The sequence below is a fragment of the Boleophthalmus pectinirostris genome, unplaced genomic scaffold, assembly GCF_026225935.1.
Source record: "Boleophthalmus pectinirostris isolate CB_2022bp ecotype Guang Dong unplaced genomic scaffold, ASM2622593v1 HiC_scaffold_15, whole genome shotgun sequence".
NCBI classification, from domain to species: Eukaryota; Metazoa; Chordata; class Actinopteri; order Gobiiformes; family Gobiidae; genus Boleophthalmus; species Boleophthalmus pectinirostris.
In genome coordinates, this window is record NW_026571070.1 from 35,859,180 (window position 1) to 35,881,018 (window position 21,839).

A 21,839-nucleotide genomic window follows, 5' to 3' on the forward strand; every position below is an offset into this window, starting at 1 on the left:
AGTGTAAAGTGCAGAAATACAAACTAGAAAGAGCATTTTTCCACTATTCTGAATTCATTCTGAATCATTGGCCAGAAATCGGGCTGTCACTGTGAGGATGCCCTATTGGCTACTGTTACATTCCATCTTATTTCAGTTTGCACGGCTGCTGCAATGTTGCTTGTTTTTCAGGGACGGAGGCTACGAGACCTCTCCTCTGATCGGGAGGTGGTGTGGCACAAACAGGCCCCCAGTGCTGGTCTCCCATAGCAACCGGCTATGGATTCGATTCCGCTCAGACGCCACAAATACACATAAAGGATTCAGCGCACACTGGGATGGCACACAGAGCGGTCAGAGGGCAATAATTGAGCAATTTGGGCAATTTATTTATTTTTATTGGTTGCTGAATTTCAGGTATATGGACAGATCCTGTAAACAGGGCTGAAGCATCCCAGGGATAAAATATATTTAAGTAGTCATTTAATTGTATTTTAGACACATATTTATGTGTATAAAATCCCCCAGTTGTCCAGGTAGAATCCATGGCAAAAGAAGAAATTCAATTTGTCATTTGGACAGAAGTTTATTTTGGTCGAATATGTTTTGCAACACTGAAGGCAGCGTCCACCAACATTCTGACCAGAACTGGAGAAGCAGCTTGGATGAGCTGCAAAATGTATTTGACCAAAATAAACTTTTGAATTTCTCCTTTTGCAGCACATGATTGTGTATGTTTTGTGATAAGAAAAAAAAAATCTGCTTTAAAATTTGTATCCTGTGTGGTTCAAATTTTTCAAACATTTTATTTATTTATTTTTTGCTTAGGGGTCATTTCACGCCATTTCACCAAATGGCCCACTTCGATCTCAAAAAACTTTGAAAAAAATACCAAATAGTCCCTTACTATCATGTACCAACCCTGTGAAGTTTTAGTGATTTTCGATCATTACTTTTCAAGTTAGGGGAGAATGTGTCCATTGACGGGCCCAAAATCGAAAGTTTGGTGTCTCAACTCATTGTCATTTTATATGAACTTAAAAATGAAAAAAAAAAAAAAAAAAACTCATTCATTTCCGTGGCATACCATTTTTAGCCCCTTTTTAAACCTACTTGTAAGTGTAGGAGACCTTTATTTTTTTTTTGGAGAATCAAGATATATACTAGGACTGTTAAATGAAATCATCAAATGTTGAAAATTTGAAATAGGTTATGTGTGAGGGTCCTGTTAAAAACAAGAAAACGTAACATGGTCCGATTTTCACATCGAATTTATGGCATGTAGGTAGTGATAAAAAAAAAATTGCAATAATATTTCTTTGAAAGACCAGAAAAAGACCTTTCATATGGTACCAAACATATGTATTTTATGAGGCTCCTTAAATTTTTAATTGTATCTTGAACATTCGTGTTTTTGAGGTTTCAGTCATAGTGCAAGACACAATGACACGTGTATACAGTGACCATGTACTATGTTTTATTCCAGCAGCTAAGGTCACTAAACATTTAAAGTCTGAATCAAATGGTTTTGATAATAATTTTGATGTGACAAGGTATCTGACAAGGTGACAAGTTATCTGACATCCAAGAAAACAGCTCTAGATTATTCTCATATTAAAGAAACCAAGTCATGTTCAACAATATGATATTGTCTTCTTAGTTGTGGATGGCACATTGATGTTCAAGACTATGCAAAACATTACAATAGATTTAGATGCGCAAGGAACTCAAACATCTGGAAGCAGCCGAGAAGTGAGGAAACTGTTCCCTATCATGTTCGGATCGCCTGAGCAGGTAAAGAAAGACTTATGGAGCCTTAAATGGGAAGTGTGAAGGTTGTCCATTTAAGGGAAATTTCAGGATTTGTGGGAATTTATCGCATATAAAAAATCATATTCAACTTTATTCTGGGGTGGACCTATGTAGTTCCAAATGCACCTTTTTTTTTTTTAAGTTGTGTTTTTTTTTTTATTGTATATTTTAAGAGAGCCAGTACATGTTTGGATCACCATGGGACCAAGAGCCGACTCCCAACAAATTAATGAAGTGCACAGATGACGAAGCGCCTGATTGAAGTTACAAGGCCACACCTCAGTCAACATGGTCAACTGAACCATCTAAAGCCAGTCCACCACGGATGAAAAAGCTTCCACAGTTTGAGGAGAATTCTGGTGGTCAGACTTGTGGGGACTGTCCATGCTGCCGTGACCTCAGCCAGAAAATCAAAAAGCTTCGGGACCGACTGCAGGTTTATGAAGATGTGCCTTCCAATACTGATGACGAATAAGTCATGTTCTGTGTTCTGGGTTTTTAGATATCTTGTAACACATCCTGTTGATTCATTCTTGTTGATTCATGTTTTGGAGCTTTAGCTGCTGGAATAACACATAGTACATGGTCACTGTATACTTGTGTCATTGTGTCAAATGTGAATATTCAAGATACAATTAAAAACTGAAGGAGCCTCATAAAATACATATGTTTGGTACCATATGAAAGGTCTTTTTCTGGTCTTTCAAACTAAAATTATTCAAAAAAAACTGTATCAATACCCACATGCCATAAATTACATGTGAAAATCGGACCATGTTGCGTTTTCTTGTTTTTAACAGGACCCTCATACATAACCTATTTCAAATTTTCAACATTTGGTGATTTCTTTTAACAGTCCTAGTACACAACTTGAAAAGTAATGATCGAAAATCACTAAAACTTCACAGGGTTGGTGTATGATAGTAAGGGACCAGCTGGTATTTTTATCTGAATTTTTAAAATATGATGCGTGAGATTTTCTGGAAATTTGATGAAATGGTATGGAATGTCCCTTAAGTGATTTGTTATTTACTAACATGAAAAATATAACTGGGTCCTCACTCCTCCTGGGTCCTGGGTCTCACCATAACAGAGCCTATTGTATAATTAAAATTTGTTCATCACAAATAACTGCAATATGGAGTAAAAGCTGTTTTCCTGAAGTAGTGTACACACTGTTCAAACATGGTACTACTTTATAGGTACTACTTATATGATACAGCAACCTGTCTCACTCTGAGCCTGTCCTCTGTTGTGTTTGTCTCACAGCCTGTCTCAGTCTGAGCCTGTCCTCTGTTGTGTTGCTCAGGTTGTGGGGGCACTATGACCTCGGCCTCAGGGGGCTTCTCCTCTCCAAACTATCCTCTGCCCTACCACCCTAACGCAGAGTGCTACTGGAGCTTGAGGACCAGCCTGGGCAGCAAGCTCCTGCTCAGCTTCTCTGACTTTCACCTGGAGAACTCCATCAACTGCACCTTCGACTACGTCGCTGTGAGTAGAACTTCACTGAACCAATGTCACCATTTTATTACTGAGAGAAATCTAACCAGGAGTTTATCTGCCCAAAATGGTTCTATATAAAGAGTAAATTCCAAACCTCATCTGACTGCCTTTGTTTTGCTTATGAAGATGGATTATCTGAATGTTCTTTTCCTGCAGTGAGATATGGTTTATATAAAGCTTTAGTAAACAGATGGTTTATGTCTGTAGCACATTCATTGAAAGCACGTGCTCGTAGAAAACTGTTGTGTGTTGCAGGTGTATGATGGGAACAGCAGCAGTGCTGTTCAGCTTGCTCAGCTGTGTGGGACTCAGGTCCCCAGCACCATCTTCTCCTCCAGGAACCAGCTCTACGTCAAACTGAGGACAGACAGCACTGTGACCGCAGGCGGCTTCCTCGCCTCATACTCCACCAGTAAGAACACACATGCCTTTCCACACTACTGTTTTTTCACTATGCAAACTTTTAAGTTCACTTCATTTTGATACAAACAAAATGGCTTGGTACTGACAATGAGTAGATTCTTAATGTGGAGGGGAGAATGAGAGAGGGTTAGGGTATTAGGGTACATTTATCCTAGGAAATGGCAAAATAAAGTTCAGTATGTGAATATTTTGTTTGGAGATTTCTCCAAACACATAAACAAACACAAAGGCAATTTAACAGCCAAAAGATTTAAATGTTATGAGAATAAATTCTAAATTCTAAATCTCTAAATATGTAAAGGTTCTATATTACCCAAAATTATCTATCTGAGCTTATAGCCATGTTATAATGTTACCTCCTCAAAAACAGATCTGGAGATGTTTTTTTAGTATGTTTGAGTATCTCATTATTATCAGTCTGTCTATATCTCCAAAGCTCAAAATGCTCTGTTCCACCTTGTGATGTCCTGAAGTGGTAGTTTTCAAGTTAACAGCTGCATTTTACCGAAAATTCCAGGACTGTAATTGTTCAAATGATTGTAGTGAAGATGTATGGAGTGAAACACTTCACAAGGTGATGTGTTTTGAGAGATCCTAAATGTGCAGGTTTGTGTGTTACACATGTGTGAATGAAACAAAACACAACTCCAGTTCCCTTTGTGATGAGGAAATGACATTATAACAGATCTGAAAATAGTGGAATATGGGCCCTTTAAATTATCAATAGGCAGAGATGGGGATTTGCAAGTTGTGACCTGGATTTGAATCAGACTTGAGACAATATTTTTAGGACTTGAGACTTGACTTGATAAAATGGACTAAGATTTGGGACTCGCCTTGGACTTGAAGGTTATTGACTTGGGACTCGACTCGGACTTGAGGCCTGTGACTTGAGAAGACTTGAGGCTTAATTAAAAAGAAAAAAATTCTATATTTTCAGAAAATACTTTTCTCTTTATAGTTCATAAATGTGGTGATTAATTTTACAGAAACAAACTGGAACATGTCCCTCCCACCTCTGTTTGGTACTTTAGATGGAACTGAAATACTGTGAGATGGTACCTCAAATTGACTACAGTAATATACAGTACAATACAGTAAACCAGAGGGAAATACATGATGCTTCCATTTCAGTGCCGACACATGCACACAGACACAACATAATTGTTATTAAGCTCTTTCAAATCTAAAGTCTTTCTGTTCCAACTGTAATGATTCACACAAAGATCATCATAAGAAATTTAAAAAGGAAAAAATTGCATTTCTACAACTTTTATATACTCTTATATATACTCATATATAAATATACCATGACCTTTTAAGTACAGTTAAGTTTAAAATTCAGATAAATTACAAAAATCTAAGCAATAGTTAGTACTTTGCTTTGAGCTTCAAGTCATTTCAAGTCTTTAAACTAGACGACTTGAACTTGGACTTATGGGCCAGTGACTTGAGACTCGAATTGCGATTGCCTGTCTTTGACTTGGGACTTGACTTGGACTTGAGGTCAAAGACTTGAGACTTGCAAAACAACAACTTGGTCCCACCTCTGTCAGTAGGTGAACTTGTTTCATTGTGCTGCTAATGACAATCCTCTCCCCTAAGCCCAATAACACAGATGTAAAAAGAGTCGCTGCCTGTTTCAGATTGCAGTGGGATGCTCATAGACAACCAGCACAAAGGTATTCTGGAGTCCCTAAACTTCCCGAATGAGTACCCTCTGAACACCTACTGCACCTGGACCATCCTGGCCTCCCCCGGGAACAACATTAGCTACTCCTTCAGCGCCTTCCACCTCGAAGGCACCTCAGGGTCCTCCTGCACCTACGACTATGTCAAGGTGAATTCAGCACGGTTTGAGTATTACTGTTCATTTGTATACATAACCAGGATTAAAACAGTACTACAACATGACTAAACCAGGATTAAAACTGGACTGAACCAGGACTAAACCAGGAATACACCAGGACTACATCAGGACTAAACACAATGGACACGATTTGTATGTGTTCAGATCTAAACCAGGGTGGCAATACAGTTGGTAGAGCAATCGCCCACTGATCTGAAGGTTGGAGGTTCGAATCCAGCTCTCGACATAAACATCACAGGTTGAGTGGTCAGATCCACTGACCCACAGGTTGGCTGGTGTGATTCCAGCTCCCACAGATGAATGCTGTCATTGTGTCCTTGGGCAAGACACTTAACCCACCTTGCCCACAGTGTCTGCGTACACTGGTGTGTGAATGGGTGTGTGTGAATGGGTGAGTGGTTCCTTGTTGTAAAGCGCTTTGAGTGCCTTGAAGGTGGAAAAGTGCTACAGAAAAATGTGACTATTTACCATTTACTATAGCAGTGCTCAACCAGTGCAAGACTTAAGTGGGACTAAGGTGTATTCAGGACTAAAGCAGGACTCAACCCAAACCAACCCAGGACAAAACAATCTGAAGGTGAAGGGGTGCGCTAGACTAGACAAATCCTCAACTTTGATGGTGAGATATTTGAATCACTGTTCTTGTTCGCCTTGAATCATGATATTTCCATCACGTGTATTAGTTTTGGTTTCTGGTAGTTAATTTATCTGCTGTATCTCACATACCATTTAAAACTCCTGTCACAGCTGTACAACGGCCCAGACTCCCAGGCCCCTGAGCTGGGCATGTTCTGCGGTAGCTCCCCTCCTGCTCCAGGCTCCACTTCCTCCTCTGCCCTCACTGTGATCTTCAGGAGTGACAGCTCAGTGTCATTCACCGGATTTCAGATGCTCTGGTCTCAGATAGGTGAGACTAAATTGACTTTATTCAACATTTTATGATGAGCTCAAATTACTTAGACAATTCAGTAGCTCATGCACCTTTTACCTCATTTAGAAATCCTGTTATCTCACATTCTTTCCATTCTCCCTCCATATTTCTAAGCTGCTCATGTCCTTGTGTGCAGGTTGTGGTGGAGAGCTCCATGGACCAGCGGGTTCTTTCCAAAGCCCCGGTTACCCAAACAAGTATCCAGACAACCGCGAGTGTATTTGGTACATCACCACGGCAGCCGGCAGCAGCATCACTATCACCATCCACGAGTTCAACATAGAGTACCACCCGGACTGTAACTATGACCTGCTGGAGGTGGGCTTCTGACAACACCACACTGTCTGCTGTGACATCTCATTTTAAATTAGAAACTTGTACTAGTAAAAGTATTCACTCTCTTTTCAGTAACTGCAAATAGAAAGTGCAATAAAAAAAAAATAATAGAAAGGTACTTTATTGTTTTCATAGGGAAATTTGTCCTCTGCATTTGACCCATAATACAAAGTGATTCTTGCCTCCATTGGGCTTTCTACTTTTCTTTAGACAGTGTTGGGAAGGTTACTTTTAAAATGTAATCCCCTACAGATTACAGGTTACACACCCCAAAATGTAGTTTGTAACGTAATCTATTAAATTACTTAAAGTGAGTAACGTAATCTGATTACTTTGGATTACTTGATATTGTCATGTTTTTTTAAACGACATGAATGTAGCAACCACATTCTGAAAATTCTCATTTGTTGTCTTCAAATTGTCTGAGCCCAAGTCTCCATGAATAAGCAACTGTTTGCTGTAGAGAAACAAAGACCACGATATCTTAATATAAGAGGTTTTGTCTGTTAAAAGACAGTAACAAGATCAGTCTTTCCTTCATCATATTAAAAAAATATTATTGATAGAGAAATTGTTTTTTATATGAGATCACCTTAAATTCTGTCAACCTACTGTTAGGTGTCATGTTGTTTAGACCTGGTTTAGACCTGGTTTAGTCCTGGTTTAGTCCTGATTTTTAGACCTGGTTTACTCCTGATTTCAGACCTGGTTTAGACCAGGTCTAGACCAGGTCTTTAGTTCTGGTTTAGTCGTGGTTTAGTCCTAGTTTAAACCTGGTTCAGTCCTGGTTTAGTCCTGGGTTAGTCCTGGGTTAGTCCTGGGTTAGTCCTGGGTTAGTCCTGGTTTAGTCCTGGGTTAGTCTTGGGTTAGTCCTGGTGTTAGTTCTGGTTTAGTCCTGGTGTTAGTTCTGGTTTAGAGGTGCACAGGAGGAAGCGCGGTTTACGCGAGAAAACACAGTCCACACGCGGCGCACGAGACGGCGGTGTCCGCGCAGTAACTACGGAAGGAGACGTGGTCCGCGGGTTCTCAGGTTAATGATGATGATGAAGGTGTGTGTTTCTGTGTGTTTGTATGTGTCTGTGTGTTTGTGTGCACGTCCACTCATGTCGCAGGTCACTATAGGACAGTAGTGCAGATATTATGAGTCTATGCAGGTTGTTTTCACCAGTGCCAGTAGCTCCTGTTTCACATTTAAGTTGTAGGCGATTTTATATTTGTTTTTGTTTTTTTATATATATATCTCACATCGGGAGAAGAATTTCCAAGACACAAATGCGATTTTACCAATGCACTGCTGCTTCCATTGTGTGACTGACACCGCTAACTTTAACATAACGTTTACATCGCTCTTATTGCGCACGTTCCGTTTGGGTTTCCAGCAATGAGTGGAAATACCGAAATAAATAAATGGGATGTAGCACAAAATGTGAAAACAGGAAAATACAGTCTTGTAATCCACTTATTTCAGCAAAGTAACTGTAATCCAATTACCACTCATTGAAGCAGTAACTGTAACGAAATACAGTTACTCATAATTTGTACTCTGATTACGTAACGGCGGTACATGTAATCCGTTACTCCCCAACACTGTCTTTAGAAAGCCCAATGGAGACAAGAGTCACTTTGGATCAAAACTGTGGTTGTCAGAGTAATTGTCAGACACCACCTTCTATAGTTTAGAGCAGGGGTGTCAAACATACGGCCCGGAAGCCAGATCCGGCCCTTCAAGTCCTTTAATCTGTCCCTCGGCTGATTTTCTACTAAAATATTTTAACAATATTTTCTATTAAAATATTGGTAATTTTCTGCGCCGCTTAGCATAGCAGCGTCTCCAGCTTCTCTGTGCGTGGCCCCTCCCACCAGAGCAGCACAAATGAAAACTTGCCTCTTTCCAAACACTCTTAAAGGACGATCGTTTTGACTGTTGACCGTGACACCCTCATCAGCAAAATGTTAAAAATGAGAAAAGTGGATGCCGAGTTCAGGATTTTCCAAGAAAAATTGACTTATTCCTATTTGCATACAAGTTAACATTAAAACGTGTTGAAACTGCATTTCTCTTAAAGTTTCAGGTTGTTCATAATATTATAATAGTTTGTAAAAGAAAGAGTTCATCAATAAAAAAAAATATTTCTGTAATAGAGTTGCGTTGGGGTATATATGCCATAAGTTTTCTGATCTGGCCCCTTTGGGATCAAAGTAGGTTGGATACGGCCCCCGAACCAAAATAAGTTTGACATCCCTGGTTTACAGTTTAACAGTGCTTTACTTAAAGAGGATATTTATGAACCTTGAGAATAACAGAAGCTCAGAGCAGAAGCTCTCCGCTCTGCTGCTTTGCTCTGTCATGAGACCAGACATTCCCTCTGGAACTTCTTCTGCCATATTTGGTGCAGAAAGTCTGTTGGGTTGCTGTAAAAAGTCCTTAACTTTTGTCTTTTGTATTGCGCAAGCTGTAATTTTTAGTTAATTAAAATCCCATCAAAATTTTGTGTTAAATATGCATGATAAAAATTTAAAAAGTTTAAAAACTGCTCAGTGTGCCAGCTGGTCAGCCACAAGAGCAGCCAGTGGCAACCACAGAAAGAGACCAATATAACAAAATTCATAGTACCAACTCTAAAAACTTAGAAAACATATAAAACCAACAGCAGCTCAGGCAGACAGAGGGTAGAAAGGTTCCTTTGTGCTTCATGGGTGACTGATCCCTCAGGTGTATGGGGGCCCAGACCTTCAGGCTCCTCAGCTGGCCAAACTATGCAGCACCACCTCCAGCCCCATGCAGTTGTCCAGCACCGGCAACACAGTCACCGTTCGCTTCAAGTCCGACCAGTACGTCAGCGGCAGGGGCTTCAACGCCAGCTGGGTGGAGGTCCCCGGAGGTACAGCACATTCAGAACACTGAATGTTCATGTTAACACAGCTCACTGCAGAACTCCTGACCGGAGCCTTCATTAAGATATGGAAAAGCTGCCAATGGTAACCTACCTGGTCAATGCTAGCTGAACTAGAATTCACCAGGCATTGACCAGGCTGTTTATGCTATAATTTGGTGTTTGGTTTCTAGAACCATCTAGATTCTAAATCCAATCACAAAAAACAAAATGAGCCTCACATGACTCTCTGAGGCTACCTTTATATGATGACAGTCTGAACAGAAGACGCAAAAGTGACATTGCGTCTTCACTTTTTATTCCGCGTTTAGTCAAGCATTTTTGGGAGGAAATCTGCGTGCATATGGGGACTCAAATGTGCGTTGAATTGGATTGGGTATGCACACCCTTACATGTAGTAATTTATACTTGGAAAGAGAAAAACAGAATGATGATATAATGAATAAAACCTAAAGTGTGCTTTTGTCAGGCTGTGGAGGCCCCATCACCGCCCCCTCTGGAGAGATCCACTCCCCCTCGTACCCCGGATCTTACCCCAGCAACGTGGACTGTTCCTGGGTCATCAGTGTGGACCCCAACCACCGTGTGCTCCTCAACTTCACCGACTTGGACATCGAGTTCCACAGCAACTGCTCATGGGACTATGTGGAGGTCAGGAAAACAAGTCCACAAGTCACAAGAAACATGATCATCTTTATTTTTCTCTCCTTCTCCTCCTCTCTCTCCTCGTCTCCTCTTCTCATGTATCTCATTTGCTCCTCACAGATCCATGATGGCCCCACATTCTCCTCCCCTCGCCTGGCTCATATGTGTGGCTCCACCCCCCCTCCTCCCATCACCTCCACCTCCAACACCATCTCCGTACGCTTCAGGTCTGACGCCAGCCGGAACCACCGTGGCTTCAAGGCCTACTTCTCTGAGGGTAACTGTCCATCTGCTCAACTCCAACGACCTTTTTATTTATTGGTGTTCTTGCTCTTAAAGTGCCTTAATGTGACAGGTGTTCATCTGTGAAAAATCCTTAAGTGTTCACAGCTGGTCTTTAGAGTTCTATAAACGTAGATGGAGAGGCTGAAGAGGCCACCGGATCTGCTGCTAGAGTGGAGCGTGTGGTGAAGAATGCTTGTTAAAATTAGTGGTGTAGTGGGTAGAGCCCAACCGATATGGATTTTGTTGTGGCCGATATGAAACCGATGAAATGGGAGTTGGAGCTGCCGATATATTTAGTGATGTAAAAATTGACTGTAAATCTTGAATTGTTTAACAAAACTTGGGTTTGGCTTTAGTGGATTCTAAATTGGGTTTATTTAGGCAATATTTATTGTTATTCTAACTCTTTACGTCATATTTACAGACAGCAGGTCGGCCTAATGGCATTTTTGCATCACATTCTAGCTACTAGTGATGGGTATTCCAGTTTTTTTTTAGAGAACTGGCTCTTTTGGCTTGGCTCACTAAAAGCAGCCGGCTCTTTCGGCTCCCAAGCGACTTTTCAGGTTGTTTTGTTGCAAGCAGGACTAAACCGGAACTGAATCAGGTCTAAACTAGAACTGAAAAAGGACTAAACCAGGACTAAAACAGATTTAAACCATGTGTAAAACAGGACTAAACCAGAACTGATCCAGGACTGAGTGTCGGGACTTTGTCTCTACCTCTCTCGCTCTCTCGAGCCCAAGATTAGTCCTGGTTTATTCATTTTATGCTGAACTACAGCCAAATATGCAAGTTTTTTTTATCCTATGCACACGCATATTTCTGAAAGTTTCGTTTTCAAACGCTGCCGCTGTCAAACTGCGGGTCTACATACGGCTTGAAGAGAAAAAAAGTGAGAAAAAGAGAAAACACGGCTCCCAATAAGAAGCAGGCTCCTGTCGTTCACTTCAAAGAGCCGGCTCTAAGAGCTGTTTCGTTCGCGACCGACCCATCACTACTAGCTAGTAAAGAAACTACCGCTATTAGCCTTTAGCCGTAAATACATGCGCACCGCGGTAATTAATTTTATGCATAAATGTGGTTCATTCACACGTCTATTCACAGCTCATTTACATATCAATGCTGGTACAGTAACAAATATGTAGTCACGGTCAATGTAGTCACTTTACAATAGGCCAATAGAAAACAGCCTGTTTATGTGTGAGAGCTACAGCAGCTAACCAAAACTAGCTTCAAAGTCGACATATTTCCAACACTCAGCGCTCACACAAGCTCCTCCTCACATTACAAGTCTGCACTAATAAATGTCCTTTTAATCCAGACTCAAACCTATTGTCCATAAAAAGAAACTACTCTCAGTGTTGCGCACCGCTGCGGGTGTAAACAAGCGCACGTGAGTGAAGGGACTCTGTGGTATGTTCAGGGACAGTACGGCCACACACAGACAAATGACTCCGCAGATAAATACTGCTCTGGAGCCACATATTAGGACATTTATCTGTCTGTAAATTGGATAAAATGAACATAATGTAGACAGTCTAAGCTTTATAACGCGGTATAACATGCCCATGTGAAATATCACCCCATATCAGCAAGCATATCGGCCGATAGCCGATATGTCTCCAAGTGCCCATATCAGCCGATAATATCGGCCAGCTGATATATCGGTCAGGCTCTAGTAGTGGGTATTTTTTAAGTGGAGTACTCGATTTGTAATGTCATCGATGTGATGAATCTTGCTCACTCACCCCCTACCCCCACCCACCTTCACCTGAAAAGCCATACACTCAACTTGACATTCTGAAATACACACAGGTGTCATATAGATTGTTTATTTCACAAACTTTTAGTACAAAGGCACCAGCCCAGTAAAAATCTGTAATATTTGATTTATTTTTACTCAGAATGATGCGGGATCATGTTAGTAACATTAACGCCGTTTATAATCATTATTCAATTCTTTTTATTGACTTATAAATGTTTAAACATACATAAACATAACACAAAAACGACAAGACAGCAGGCAATTCCTAAAAAAAAAAAAGAAAAAGATTCAAAAGATATTATATCAATGTGTAGAAGTCATATTAGTTATATGAATTAGCAAAAGAAAAAAAATATAATAATAAAAAAATATATATAAACATGTATATACATACACATACGTACATAATAAAAAAAGAAGAAAAATATATTAATAACAAATAATAATAATATAAATTACATTAAATTAATAAATTATAGTAATTATAACAATAATAATATTACCAACAGCAATAATGACAACAATAGTCACAACAATGATTATCGTTAGTGTTATCACTAAATCAAATTAAAGAAAAGGAAAAAGGAAAAATAAAAAGGGAAATTTAAAGGAATTTTAGAATATGAAGTAAGTGAGCTATTACTTATTCAGATTCAAAATAAGATTCAAAATAAAGAAGGAATGGCTGCCAGGTTTTATGATAGTTTTGAATTGATTCATTTACAGTATGTCGCAAGTGTTCGAGTCATGGGACATGACATCTTCCATCCAACACTTACAAGATGGTGGGGCTGCTTTCTTCCAACTAAACAGTATTAAGCGTCTTGCAAGCAGCATGATGAATGCGACTGCATCTGCCTGGTGATATTTGGAGGCACAACCCCAAACAGAGCTGTTCCCCAATTTGTTACAATATACCTTTTGCATATAAATGAAATTGTTTTGAATATTTTCGACCAGAAGTAATTTAGCCGGGGGCATACCCAGAACATGTGACTCAGGTTGGCTGGGTCATGACCGCACCTTGTACAGGAATCTGCATCAGGGTATAGTCTGGCTATCTTACCTGGCGATAGATGTAGCCTGTGTAGTACCTTAAACTGTAATAAGCCATGTCTTATGCAGATTGATGTTGAATGTGATTGCTTTTTGCCAAGTGTTATCTGTGAAATGTTCACCTAGTTCCTCTTCCCATTGAATTTTTAAATGACGCAGTGTTGGGGATGCTGCACTTTGAATTTTATTGTAAATGACTGACACCAATCCTTTATCAAGCGGATTCAAATCCAAACACTCATCTAGCCTTGTTTTTGAGGCCAAGGTTAAAGAGTAAGCCGTTTTAACAAAACTACGTATTTGAAGATATCTGAAAAAATCTGATTGTGGGACATCAAAGTCATTTTTTAGCTGTTCGAAGGAAATGAATTTATCATTTTTAAAAAGATCCTTAATGCATCTTAGTCCTCTCCTATGCCATTGCTGAAAGGATGGGTCTATTAAAGATGGGGCAAAATGGACATTACGCTGAATAGGAGCTGAAATTAAGGAACCTTTGATTTTAAAATGGGTTCTAAATTGAGACCATATTTTTAAAGTGCCCTGTACAACTACATTGTCTGTCCACAGATGTTTACTCAAAGGTAGTGCACTGCACATAAGCGATGAGAGTGAAGCTGGATTGCTAGAGTGCTCTTCATGATGGACCCAGGATGGACATTCCACCTCTGGTGTGTCTGCAGCCCAAAAAAGTAATTTGTGAATGTTTGTTGCCCAGTAGTAGTAAAGAAAGTTTGGTAGTGATAGACCACCATCTTCCCTCCGTCTTTCAAAGAACTCTCTTCTGATTCGAGGGATGTTTTTATTCCAGATGAACATGGACATGCACCCATTCAGTTCCTTAAAAATGGCACTGTCTGAAACAGGTATAGAAGCCTAGGCATGATTATCATTTACACAGAGTTAACTCTTCTGGCCAGTGACAAGGGGAATTTGGACCACTTATCCATATCTTGTTTTGCTTTTTCTAGAGACTTTGTGATTTTTTTTTAAATAGGAGGTTATAATCATAGGTGACACATACATCCAATTAATTAAAATGGTCCTTGTTTATTGTGAAGGGGAAACACTGGAGATTTAATTGTTGAGCCTTTTTGTTGATCGGGAAAAGTATACTTTTAGACATATTTAATTTATAACCAGACACCTGACCACATTTGTCTATAACGTTTAGAGCAATAGGAATAGTGGTGTGTGGATCTGAAAGAAAGAGGAGAAGGTCATCCACATAGAGCAGGCATGTCTAAACTACGGCTCGTGGGCCAAATGCGGCCCTCAGACAAATTTTTCTTGGCCCAAGTTACCTTACATCAATTAAAAATTATTTTTTTACTGTAAGTTTTTTGAAAATCTACTTTGATAAAGAATATTTAATATTTAGTGTGTGGTTTTAAGGATCTTAGCATGAATAAAGACTGCTGGCTCATTTTAACGTGTTAAACCTCTACATATTTCAATGATTCACTGTATTGAGCTCCAGTCTGTGGCCCTCAATCAGCCCTCTGCTTCGTCTGTGTTTAGATCTGTGGCCCTTGATGAAAAAAGTTTGGACACCCCTGACATAGAGGGATAGTTTGTGGGTTTGTCGTCCTCTTTGTATTCCAAGCAATTGGGCAGATTCCCTTGTCATAATTGCCAGGGGTTCAATAGCGATACTGAATAGGATTGGACTCAATTGTTCCACGAGCAAGAGGAAAAAAACTAGACATAACTTTATTTGTTCTAATTGATGCCTGAGGTGCTGCATACAGAATATGGATCCAAGAACAAAAAATAGGGCCAAATCCCATTCTTTTAAGTGTAGTGAATAAAAAATTGTATTCCACTCTATTGAATGCTTTTTGTGCATCAAGGGATATCACTACTTCAGGCACAATATCATTGCGTTGATAGATGACATTAAACACCTGCCAAAGATTGCTAGATATTTGCCTGCCCACAACAAACCCTGTCTGGTCTGAGTGTACCAATTTTGGAAGGACAGTTTCAAGTGCTTTTGCTAGTATCTTATAGTCGCAGTTGAGGAGGCTAATGGGAAGATATGATTCGCAAAGGAGTGGGTTTTTGGATTTTTTTCAGCAACAGTGAAATTGTAGCTTGAGTCGTTGTGGGCAGAACTTTGTTGTCCAGCGACTCCCTGAAATCTTTTAACAGCAAAGGGTTTAATTTGGAGGCAAATGTTTTGAAAAATTCTATTGGATACCCATCTGGGCCAGGTGCTTTACCAGATTTCATCTTCCAAATGGCATTGTCTATTCAGACAGAGACACATCCAACTCCAACTTAATTCTATCTGAATCCTCTAAAGTGGGCAGTGTCAGATCACTGAAGAAGTTCTCCACTTGGGCCAAGTCAATCGATTCAGAGCTGTACAATTTCTCATAAAATAATTTAAATTCCGTATTAATGTCCTTCTGATCTATAAGTACATGTCCATGCCCATCCTTAATTTCAGCAATAGAGCCAGCAGTTGTTGATTGTTTCAGCTGATGTGAGAGCAGTTTGTTAGCCCGGTCAATATGTTCAAAATATGTTTGGCGGGACCTAAGGTGAAGGTCTATGGCCTTTAGTATTGGTGACTTCATCAAATTCGGTTTGGAGCAAGACTCTCTTCTTGTACAAATCGTCAGAGGGTGACGTTGAGTGTTGCTGATCTATTTCTTTGATTCGGTCAATTATCTCTGAGGCTCGTTTTGTTCGTTTTAGATTTTCCCCTGCAACAAAGGAAATCACCTGCCCTCTCAAATAGGCTTTTAGAGTTTCCCAGTGTGGAATAGCTTATCTCAGGGGATTCATTGAGCTTTATAAAAAAATCTATTTGCATATTAATAAATTCGACAAACTTTTGATCAGACAGTAATCCGGAGTTTAACCTACAGGATAAGGGTGAGGCCACATTCTCTGGAAAGCTCAATTTTAAAACTACTGGTGCTTGATCAGATATTACAATGCTGTCGCATTCTATGTGGGTAACTAAGGGCAATATTTTTTTATCTATTAAAAGTAATAAATTCTTGAATAATTTTGGTGTACAGGGGAAAAGAAAGAAAATTGATTGGATGTTGGGTGCTGAAATCTCCATGGGTCCATCACACCGTAAGCTTCAAGAAACTCACTAATGCATTGGGACGATTTGTTTTGCGTCAAAACTTTAGGGCTAGAGTGGTCCAGGGCTGGATTCAGGGTGCAGATGAGGTTCCCAGCCAATATTAGATCATGCGAGTCAAGGTCTGGTAAAAGGGAGAAGAGATTTGTGAAGAAACTGGCATTCCCAATTAGGGGCATAGACATTAGCCAAAATAACAGGCCTATTATATAGTTTGCCTTGAGTGATGACATAACGGCCATTTTTGTCTCTTAGGGTTTTAGTCTCGACATATTCCGCATCCCTGTGTATTAAAATAGCCACTCCTCTACTCTTACTATTAAAATTCAAGTGGAAACATTGCGTGAACCCCCCTCTGAGGAGTCTTGGATAGTCTTTGTTAAGCAGATTTGTCTTGTACATAAGCAATGCAACTATGAAGTTTACTTAAATGTGAAAAAAATTTGTTTATATTTGACAGGGTGGATGAGCATACGGACATTCCAGTGACCAATGCAGTAGGAGTTAGAGCCTTATGGGTTGATAGCATTACAACGATTTCATGTTGAAGTATTTAAAGTAGTTCAGGTAGGGGGAAGAGAAAAAAAACAACAACTACTATACTATAAAAATAAATCAAAACTAGTCCCACAAAGAGACCATCCAACTTCTGGTTTCCAAAGTCCACATCATCATACCTATGTAGTTTTGTTTTTTGTTTTTTTTTATAATAATAATAATTGTACAATTTTAGCAACAAGCTTCATTTGGTCCTTTGACTACTTATATAACATATTACTATAGGAATTAGAGGTAGCATTGTTCATACATTTAGAGGGCACGTAAATAGACAATAAAATATTACCTTGTCAGTCTGTGTCACCTGGTTATCACTGGGAAATCTTAGCAGCTGTAAGAGTAATTTTGTCAGTCATGCTCTCTTTATTTCCTTCAGAACAAACTCCTTTGCAGTCTTGAGATCTTTGAAACTGCTTTCACGTCCATCCACAGTCATGATCCTCAGCGTGGCCGGGTACCTCAGTCTGTAGCGGATCCCCGCGAAGAAGATTCCTCACCTCTGTGAACGCCGTGCTTTGTTTGCTCACGGCCTGAGTGAAGTCAGACAGGACACGGATGCGGTCTCCATCAGCGGTCATTATTATCCCAGCTGCAGCAGCCTTCTTCAGAAGCATTTCTTTTTCAGGGAAATAGTGACATTTTACTACAAATGCTCGTGGCGGTAGGTCATCTTGTGTCGGTCTAGTACGGGAGGTCCTGTGTGCTATGTCCAGACACGGCAATTTGTCCAAACCAAGTGCTTCTTTCAGCATGTTTGCTACATACTGGGAAGGATGTTTACAGTGTTCTCGTCCCTCTTTCACACCGGTGACGCGGATATTGCAGCAACGTGATCAGGCCTCTTAAGTTCTCACATTGGGCTTTTAGTATGTCAAGATCCTTCTTCATACTAGACAAATCTGACTCCAAGGCAGAGATAATGTCTGAGTGATCAATGACTCCAGCTTCTACATCAGTTGTGCGGCTCTCAGTGGCATCCAGCCTCCTGTTGATTTTCCCAACGGCGTTGCGTAGTTCCGCTTGTGTCTCAGTTGCTTTCTCATCTATTTTGGCAAACAACTCTTGTTTAAGCGTAGAGATTGCATTGAGAACTTGTCGGTCACCGGTGCAGCCGCGGGCCGCTGCGTCCTCATCCAGGCAGGCTGGGTCAGGTATGCTAGCATTAGCTTCAGCCCGAGGCTCAGCTCCCACAGCCAATTGTTCAGTTTTATTTGCTTGTTTTTTGGGCATGTTGATCGCGACCCGATATTGCAGCAACCTTAAGTTAGCAAGCAAAGCTTTGCTGCACTATTTCCAAAGCGAAATGGTTATTAAGAGTGCGTCCCTGTGTGGAGCTTAACGAGACACAACTTTACATGGCGCTTCCTCACCGGAAGTCCCAACGCTGTTTATAAATACCTAATAAGCGGGATCCCATTTGTTAAGCGAGAACAGGCTGAGCTCACACTTGTTCTTGTGGTTTTACAGCAACATTAAGTCTCGGTATCTTTGCAGTGGAAGGTGTTTCTTGGTGACCAGCTGGTGCCTTTTGATTTGGCGTTGACTTTTTAAATTCGTAACCAAGGCTGAGTGAGGGATCGGGCTTTTGCTTTGTTGGTGGTCCACATACAAAATGTTCGCTGCAAACTCGGGATGATTTAGGCAGTCAAAGATTACCTTTTTTCGTCCTTCCCGTGGATCAGTCCTGCCCATCGCCTTCGCCTTTCACTATTTTTCAATTCTGTTGGGAAGAGAAACAGTTTGAACTGAGGTTTGCAGTCACACACATCTGATTCACTTTTGCATTTATGGAGTTCGCAAACAAATTTCTCGAGCCGTTTTCCGTTTAGGATCCAACAACCACACAATTACGATGTCTGAATCCCCAAACTAAAATATGACAATATCAGAATCAGAAACAAAAGCCATATGTTTCAAAAGACTTGAAAAGATCGGTTTTGTCAATGGACGCATCCCACTGGGAAAACAAACATGGCGGTTTGATGCTCACTTTTTCGTGAAATCCTTCCCAGTATGCATTGGGCAATGACCAGATGTCTGAGATTCTTGATGCGTGTATAAATCATAGACTACAACACATGAACCAGAACTAAACCAGGACTGAACCAGGTCTAAACCAGGACTGAACCAGGTCTAAACCAGGACTAAACAAGGATTAAATCAGGACTAAACAAGGACTAAACAAGAACTAAACAAGGACTTGAGAGATAGAACCTCGAGTTGTGGAGCAGGGTGTCTGCAAAGTGCGATCTGGCGATGACTGCATTTAGCCCTGTGGGATGCGGAGCTCTGTGCTGGTCCTTTCGTCTGCGGTCACCCGACGGTCTACACGGGCGCACCTCCGGCCCGTCCCGACACTCAGTCCTGGTTTAGTCCTGGTTTAGATCTGGTTTAGTCCTGGTTCAGTCCTGGTTCCTCATGTCTCAGGTCACTATAGGACAGTAGCAGATATCATGAGCCTATGCAGGTTGTTTTCATCGTTGCCAGTAGCTCTGGTTTGACATTTAAGTTGTAGCTATTTTATATTTGTTGTTTTTTTGTTTTTTTTATATTTCACGTCGGGAGAAGTGGGTGGATGGTGTACCCCCACGTACCATGCCCACTACACCCCTGCACACATTTGGAAAATTCCAGTACTGGCATTGCCAATCTGAACTAAAGGTAAAAGGAGATGTTCATTTGAAAACTACCTTCTCATGACATCACAAGGTAGACCAGGGCATTTTAAGGCTTGGAGATGTAGCCAAATGAATAATAAAGTGTTACACAAACGTGTCAATGAAAACAACACAAATCCAGGTGTTTTGTGAGGTAACAACATTCTAACATGGTTTAAAGCTTTGAAGAGTAATTTTGCGTAATATAGGACTTTGAAGCAATGGAGGATTCTGTGTTATATTTGTTTTTTTTCCTTAGCCTGTGGAGCCTCCATCGTGACGGACAATGTGGGCGGGGCTATAGCATCGCCCCGTTACCCTTCTTCGTACAGTTCAAACCTCAACTGCAGCTGGATCATCAAAGCCGTGGAGCCCTGTGAGTGTGACTGAAAAACATAATAACCAAACGTGAACAGTGATGTAAAAGCTCGCTGACCAGTGCACGTGTTTGTCCCAGTCAACCACATCACCCTGTCTTTCACTGACTTCGAGCTGGAGTCTCACCCAAACTGCTCCCATGATGTAGTGCAGATCAGGGATGGGGACAGCTACCAGGCTCCTACTGTGGGTATGTCATTTCTCACACTCGCCATTATTTCCTTAATTCTATTGACAATTTATTTCTCCTTTGAGTTAGTTCTTGGCTTAGCCTACTATTAATAAAAGTATGTAAATGTAACCCTACGTTGGTAGTACTGTTTGTAATAGCTCTAAATGTCTAAAATGAGGGTTATCTAAATCTAGGTTCAATGAGGAGGTCGGTTGAAAATAGGTCAAATAGTTGATGAACTGATAGATTCCACTCCAAAAGAAGCACACTACAACAGATTGATGATTAAATGTAGAATTGATCATTATTATTCAGCTCTTTTGTTTATCCACAGTAAATTACAATAACACAAAATATCCTTACACATTTGGCCAAACAACATCTGAGATCTCAGGAAATAACATCAAAATTAAATATTGTCCAGTCCAAACCAAAATTATCCCTGAGTGCACTCAATTAGAAAAAAATGTCCTTCTGCCCCTTTAATACTCAGTGTCAGTGTAAGCGTTGCAGCGCTGTTAGGTGAGGAGGTGGACCAGGGAACCAGGCACCAGGCTGAACGAAGAGGAATCCAGCGTCGGTGGAACCAGGAATAGGACAAGGAATCAGGGAGAACCAGGACTCAGAGCCAGACCCTCTAAAAAAAAAACAGTCGGGATACTTCTCAAAATTTACTTTCAGTTCCAACGCAGTTCAAATATTCACAGAACCCATTGTAGTTTCAGTCTGTGTTTCTGAGTCTGTGCTGCTTAGCAAGATGGCCGCCAGCGGAAGCATTCTAGAAAGTTCTAAGCACTTCAGTGCACTGCCACCTAGTGGCAAAACTGGGGGTTGCACTTAAATTCAGTTTGGAATTAGATTTCATGTAGGGACTTTATTGGGCAAAATTAACAGGGTTACATAAAGAATTATAAATGTAACCAATTACTGTATTTAAAATATAACTATAGATAATAAAAATATATATATAAAAACAATAAATATAACATATGATAATATAAAAATAAATTGATAAGTTCTAGGTCTGAAATATAACTGTTTTAATGATTAAAGATGGCTCTGTTTTCACGGCAGTTGAGATCCTGGTGTAGACCTGTTAGTTCTGGTGGTACTCACAAAGACAAATGTTTCTTTGTGGGAAGCATTTGAGAACCACTGGCTTTACACAAAAGGTGTGGTAAAATGAAAATGGGAGCATAATATAAGAGTAGAGTGATTTGTACTGGTGCTTGAAAACAATTACTGTGGATTATCATTTTGAAACAGTATCTATTGAAGATCATTTGTGTCTGCAGATTCTGAATTTTAAATACCACTGAATTTCTCACTTTGAATTTTTTAACTCTGAAAAAACACAAGAAGAAGTATCTTGAGTGATACTTATGGAAGATAATTTGTTCCACTAGATTTTGAAATTTTAATACTGCTGAATTTCTCACTTAGATTTTTTTAACTCATGTTTTTAA

The 21,839-nt window shown here is 40.1% G+C and overlaps 1 protein-coding gene across 1 annotated transcript in view; it reads left to right on the plus strand.

Moving 5' to 3' along the window:
* cubn (cubilin (intrinsic factor-cobalamin receptor)) overlaps positions 1-21,839 on the plus strand; it is a gene marked incomplete at its 3' end in the record, with an annotated part of 109,625 nt that overhangs the window by 40,419 nt on the left and 47,367 nt on the right. Inside the window, exons 25-35 of the mRNA XM_055150849.1 lie at positions 172-332; positions 3,101-3,282; positions 3,550-3,706; positions 5,364-5,557; positions 6,335-6,494; positions 6,655-6,836; positions 9,568-9,736; positions 10,218-10,399; positions 10,514-10,670; positions 20,083-20,199; positions 20,281-20,391. Coding sequence (XP_055006824.1) covers positions 172-332; positions 3,101-3,282; positions 3,550-3,706; positions 5,364-5,557; positions 6,335-6,494; positions 6,655-6,836; positions 9,568-9,736; positions 10,218-10,399; positions 10,514-10,670; positions 20,083-20,199; positions 20,281-20,391 — 1,772 coding nt within the window. The remainder of the gene's footprint in view (positions 1-171; positions 333-3,100; positions 3,283-3,549; positions 3,707-5,363; positions 5,558-6,334; positions 6,495-6,654; positions 6,837-9,567; positions 9,737-10,217; positions 10,400-10,513; positions 10,671-20,082; positions 20,200-20,280; positions 20,392-21,839) is intronic.